The sequence below is a fragment of the Cryptomeria japonica genome, chromosome 5 (assembly GCF_030272615.1).
Source record: "Cryptomeria japonica chromosome 5, Sugi_1.0, whole genome shotgun sequence".
In the NCBI taxonomy this organism is placed as follows: Eukaryota; Viridiplantae; Streptophyta; class Pinopsida; order Cupressales; family Cupressaceae; genus Cryptomeria; species Cryptomeria japonica.
Window position 1 is genome coordinate 630495446 of NC_081409.1, and position 6441 is coordinate 630501886.

General features: G+C 35.5%; 1 protein-coding gene across 2 annotated transcripts; it reads right to left on the reverse strand.

The window, feature by feature from the left end:
- Positions 1-459: 459 nt before the first annotated feature.
- Positions 460-3980, reverse strand: LOC131055083 (probable histone H2A variant 3). 2 transcript variants are annotated; one of them, XM_057989726.2, is made up of 3 exons: positions 3784-3980; positions 3569-3698; positions 460-1036 (listed from the first exon to the last, which is right to left on the reverse strand). In XM_057989726.2, exons 2-3 carry the CDS (start codon positions 3689-3691, stop codon positions 737-739), a joined length of 423 nt encoding a protein of 140 aa, XP_057845709.2. In that variant the 5' UTR covers positions 3692-3698; positions 3784-3980; the 3' UTR covers positions 460-736. The 2 variants fall into 2 exon arrangements, with proteins under 2 accessions (XP_057845709.2, XP_057845707.2); XM_057989724.2 differs by having other exon boundaries at positions 3774-3980.
- Positions 3981-6441: the final 2461 nt, after the last annotated feature.

A 6441-nucleotide genomic window follows, 5' to 3' on the forward strand; every position in this document is an offset into this window, starting at 1 on the left:
AAGAAACTTAACCGAAACCGATGGAAAGTGGAGGAAATCTGTTCAGGTTGAGTTTTCAATGGTATGTCCAATTTTTTGTTTTATGTAGAGCTTAATTTTATTAAATTTCCACAATCCATTATGCTGATGATTTGCTATCTCTGGATTCGATTGTATCAGAGTTTTGCATCAACGTTTCAGATCACACTCTGATCCATATCAGAATGAAAGAATGCATAAGAAAGAGAAAATAATTGTGTACCAGTTACACTCTGCCAAATTGCTGACATCAGAAATCTTGCATTTACTATCAATTTTGGAGAGATGAAGGCGAACAGAGACCAAAAAAACTAAGAGATTGAAACAAAAGCTTAGAATACAGACACCAACCATAGTGGACTTACAACTGCAGATCAGCAGGGGAAAGGCATTTTGTAAGAAACCATGTCAAGAATGCTGAAACTTCTACAAGAGAAAGAATTCCAAAACGAAAACATTTTGATACCAATTCAGCATCATTCAATTATTAAGAATAATTAAATAGTACATGCATGGTTCAAAGATGTAACTTGCAGAGTCAGAAGCTCAGCAAGCATCCAGGAAAAAAATTAAATATTGACTGCTATAAATACCAAGATGTATTTGTATTTCCAGTCATCTTTGTAAATACAAATAGCTAAAGCTTTGACATATTTTTTGTCCAAACAAACTTAAGTTTAAAATACAAGTGACCAAGCACAATAAGCAGCAGTTGTTGCTAGTCCTTTTTTGATGATTTGTTGATCAGAGACTTGTGAATATGTGGAATCACACCACCACCGGCAATTGTGCCTTTAATCAAAGTGTCAAGCTCTTCATCTCCTCTAATGGCAAGTTGGAGATGCCTTGGAGTTATGCGTTTCACTTTAAGATCCTTGCTTGCATTACCAGCCAATTCAAGCACTTCAGCAGTTAGATACTCCAATATAGCTGCTGAATACACTGCTGCTGTTGCACCTACTCTGCCATTGGCCGAGACACGAGACTTGAGCAAACGATGAATGCGACCAACAGGAAACTGGAGGCATAAAACATGACGTAGGAAATTAATCAGAAAATTGTTACAAATATTAAAAAAAAATCCTCAAAAAACAAATTTGCCCAACACCTTGGAGCGCTCATGCTTGCTACTGTCCCAATTCTCAGCAGTCAATTACAAAATAGAATAGCAAACTAGCCATCCCATGAAATCATAGAAACAGGAACCAATTCGGGAATTTCCTGGAATAACCAAGAATTTCGCACATAATAAATTACCTAAGCAATGGTGGTCCTCAAATTACCTATTACATCTAAACATTGGAGGTCCCCCAAGTTCAATCAGCTATGGCAGATAAGCATTGGTAGATCCCACCGAGATCAATCACACGTGACAAACTGCCATTGGCAATCCTGCAAGTTCAGTCTGCAAGTTCAATTGGGTTTAACGAGCAAAGGATTGGATGTTCCTCAGATCTATTATCTAGCACCAAGGTTACCAGATACAGTCGTACAAGGCTGATTTTTATAATTTTCAGTTTTCCCAGGTCAACAGCAGAAAACCACGGAAAAATGTGAATTGAAGGGCAATTCATATATTAAGATGGACATGCTTTTGGTTTAAATTGCGTCTATTTTTTTGTTCGGTGTTTCCCATCACATTCAATAATTTCAGTAATCCATCATAAAAATAATATACCATTTAAATCAGAAAATTATGCATCTTAACTGTGAAAAATCAATACCAACTAATTCATATATTGCCAATCTACAGGTTTTTGTACTGTTCACTTTCAGTTTTGTCCATTCCAAGTATTTAGAATTTTATTTTTAAAGATTTAAAGATTTTGAAAATTTTAAAAAGCAGCTGAAGTGTTTAAACAATTTAGAAAAAGGGAAACCAAAAACAGTATGATTTATATTATTTTTAATTATAAAAATTAATTTTACATTATAGTATATAAAAGAACATAAAAATATATTAAATTTGTAAAAGTACAATTTTTTTTTTAAAGCCAATGTAAGATAGAAAATAAGATTTATAAACAGTTAATTTGCAATTATTAAAAGTTTTTTAATTGTTAAATATATAATTTACCTTTTTTTCTCGTATTACATATTTATTCGAATCACCATTTTTTATATATTTAAAATCCACTTTATAAAGTTCTCCATAAGAATGTCTACCTTACTCCTAGGCCCTAACAATCAAGTATCAGCAGCCCCACAAGTCCAGTTACCTCTAACTAAGCATATCCATAGACTGACCAAAAATTCAATTACACATGGGAAGTGAGCATGGCTGGTCCCCAGTGATCAATTACCCATGGCAACTAAGTATGGCTGGTCCTCTCGGATCAATTACACATGGCAACTAAACTTGGCTAGTCTAGTCCCCTGTGATCAGTTACCCATGGCAACTAAGCTTGGTTGGTCCTCTGTGATCAATTACCCATGGCAACTAAGCTTGGTTAGTCCTCTGTAATCAATCACCTATGCCAGCTAAGCATGGTTATTCCAGTAGCAACAAAGTATGGCTGGTCCCCTGTGATCAATTACCCATGGCAGCTAAGTATGTTTGGTCCTCTGTGATCAATTACCAATGGCAGATAAGCATGGCTTATCCCCTGTGATCAATTACCCATGGCAGCTAAGTATGGTTGGTCCTCTGTAAGCAGTCACCCGTGGCAGCTAAGCATAATCGGTTCAATGCCAACAAAGTATGGCTGGTCCCATGTCATCAATTACCAATGGCAGCTAAGCATGGCTGATCCCCTAAGATCAATTACCCATGGCAGCTAAGTATGGCTGGTCCTCTGTAATCAATCACCCATGGCAGATAAGCATGGTTGGTCCAATGGCAACAAAGTATGGGTAGTCCCCTGTGATCAATTACCAGTGGCAGCTAACAATGGCTGGTTCCCTTTGATCAATTACCCATGGCAGCCTAGGATGGTTGATCCTCTGTAATCAATCACCCATGGCAACTGAGCATGGCTGGTCCCATGGCAACTAAGTATGTCTGGTCCCCTGTGATTAATTACCCATGGCAGCTAAGCATGGCTGGTCCCCTGTGATCAATTACCCATCACAACTAAGAATGGCTGGTCCTCATCACCCATGGCAACTAAACATGTCTGATCATCTGTGATCAATTACCCATGACAACTAAGTATGGTTGGTCCTCTCTGATCAATCACGCATGCCAACAAAATAATTGGATATCATTTTTTTCCTTCTGATGATGGAACCAAAAGTTCGCTCAGAAACATCAATGCTAAAAAGCACTACAGACTTTCATTCATTACCTTCAAACACAACTGAACCTCAATTCGGAAAAGTCACATCATACAAATTCAAACATACTAATGTCAGCTATCACCACCCCAGTACAAATCGCCCAATAATCCAGGACTCCAGACCAGCTCAAAACAAAACCACCCAAATGCATATGCAATTGGTCTAAGCAAGCAGGCTAAATTTCCACATGTTTGCCTCCCTTTAAACTCATTTTAAACCAAAATTCAACACGTGAATCCTAAATCAACAATTGGAAAAGAAAAATACAGACCTGTAATCCAGCTCTTGCAGATCTCGACTGGGGTTTCTTCTTATCCTTCTTATCACGCTCTGTCGATTTTCCAATCAGGAGCCCTTTGGCACCCTTACCAGATTGGTTAGTCCCCAGCACCATTTTTTTCCTCCAAAAGCACCCGTAAAGTCAAGACTGTATCTTAATAAGCGGTTTCCCGGTTAATCTATGTACGAAAAAATACCGTGGCAGACCTTGCTCCCCAGATTCTCAACAAATTCACTCCTCCCTTTTATGCCGAAACCGCCAAAGGACGCCGGGAAAAGGATTCCTGAGGTCTAAAAGATCAGTAAAGAAAGCGGAAAACCAGATGATAGCCTTCAGTGCTCGATATGAGATTTCACAACGTTTGCTTCTGTTTTTTTTTTTCAAATTTATTTATTTATTCTTGTCCTTCTCATTGCCTTGTCCCACCTTTTATCCCTCTTAAAAGGTAACATAGGTAAGGCTATAGATTCATTTTACTATTATTTTTTCTTCACTAATATAGTTTGAGAAAATTATAATATTGATATCTTATTATAGAAAATTTCATTTTATATGAAAACAATTGTTTGGAATTATGGATTTAATTTTTAGCTCATTTAAGTTACATAAATTAATATACAATTAATATTCTTTGTATTGTTTGAAGTATCATTTAAAGGATAGAATGAATCTTTTAGGAAATATTAATGGTGATATATGTATATTTATGTTATTTTATATTTATTTTTGGGTTTGTTTTGAGGTGGTTTTAATATAGTTATAGAATAACATGCAAGACATTTTTGTGTTAAATTTGTCTTTTTTATGTAGTTAGGTTGGAAGATCTAATAAAGGGCTATCTAATCATGTAATTATATGAATAAACATACAATGAAATTTCGTGAAACAATAATATACTTTATTGATTCACAATCGTAATTGGACTTATAGTCTATCTTAAACATTTGTGATGGGAGGCCTTGGACATCAAAGATACACATGCGGATCTATGTGTGAAATACACAATTCTTAAATGATATTACAATACAATTCTTTTCAGTTATTGACCAAATTTGAATTAAGACATTTTGATTCTTATATGGCGAGCCTTAACTGTTAGAGTGGTTCATGTTGGTCATATGGCAGTTGAAAGCTCAATGCCAAATGTAACATGTAGTTGGTCAAATGTGTAGAGGGAATCTTCAATAATGAATGTGGTCAAGATAGTTGAATGAATCTCAATATGGTTCATGCCATAAAGCATCTTGGGACTAATGAGTCTAGAAGCATATTCCTCTTTTGTCAGACACTTTAAAAAGTTGTTGCAAATCTTTAAGAAATGAAACTAGATGTTATCTTGTTCTACCTAGTAGTAAGTCTATGTTGGGTATGGTTGTCATTGCACCAAAAGGTCGACCTATCAATGCCTACTACAACCACCATCCACAGGAGGCGGTTAAGCCATGTCGCAAACCCACTGTTTGTGATGCACAGGACCAAGGACGCACCTTGCAACAATCCCCCTCAACACAAGCGGGGTTTGAACCCGTGACCCAACTATGATACCATTTGTTGGGTATGATTGTCATTGCACCAAAAGGTCGACCTATCAATGCTCGCTACAACCACCATCCACGAGAGGTGATTAAGCCATGTCGCAAACCTGCTGCTTGTGTTGCACGAGACCAAGGGCGCACCTTGCAACAATCTAGAATTAAAATACGTCTTTGGGGTGTTAGAATCATGAAAATTGGATGAGATGTTGTTAGATCTTAGCAAAACATGTATTCCCAACTAGCATGTGAAATGTACAACAATGATGGAATGTAGTAGAAATTGTGATGATTGAATAATGTTTGGAATGTTATTGAAAATCTACAAACATCATGAATCTGCCTAAGAATTTTTGTTTGGTCTTAATGCTCATATATTGAGGTTTCTTGAATAGGTAGGTTTGTTAAAAATTGCCTCAATCTGATATTCCTTGATCCCTAGACATGTTTGGCATGAAAGGTTGAACGAGGGATAGGAAACTTAAGAGACATTAGTTTTGTCCTATTTTTGTTCTTTGTTTGAGTTGTTATGCTTACTTAATTGATGATTGGGTTACTTGCATTGAATGTATAATGATGATACTGAGGACTTCTATCTTATTCTTTTCCACTTTCAAAAGTTGCAAGAATTTAACTGAATATGTGTGGAAAATAATCTATTCTATCTTTTCTTATAATTTTGAAACAAAATATGAATTAATTAACAACATGCAACTAATTGTTTCCATATGAATTTGAATATAACCTATGTTGTGTTTTTGGATTTTTTATTTTATTTTTTGAGAAAAATCTATCAAAGAAACTTCTTATTTATTTGCAAGATATTTAAAGTGATTAAAATATTATTCTACCTAAGTTGGCATTGACTCACCTTGGATCCATTTAACTTTGAAATATTTTATCATCTAAAGTTTTGTTGAGGAGTTTGATGGTGTTTTGAGCATTTGTAAGGGTTTATATGATAGTTAGGAAGGTTTATACAACCTATAAGGAGGTGTTTAGGAAACTAAAGGTCTAAAAGAGACTTAGAATCCAATATTGAGTCTTGAAAGAGGTAAAAATTTAACATATGGAAAGCCTACAACTTTAATCCCATATGTATTTTAATATAGATTAAAGTATAAAATAAGATCCAAGACCTCTTAATGAATTTTAAGATGATTAAGGACTTAATAAACCATTGCTTCATCTAAAACATGTCACTTGAGTAAGGTAACCACTAATGACTCATGGCATGCAAGCATATGACCCAAGACCATTGGAAAGAAAGATGAAGCCCTATTTTTTAGTGTAAATAGTATCTTTACATAACTGGTTAGCTTATCACCTTTC

Bases quoted from the DNA above. Each gene is read 5' to 3' on its own strand.
- LOC131055083 (XM_057989726.2), bottom strand. From the start codon at position 3,691: ATGGTGCTGGGGACTAACCAATCTGGTAAGGGTGCCAAAGGGCTCCTG. The intron at 1,037-3,568 runs GTCTGTATTTTT...TTATGCCTCCAG, and splicing joins CTGCAAGAGCTGGATTACAG to TTTCCTGTTGGTCGCATTCA.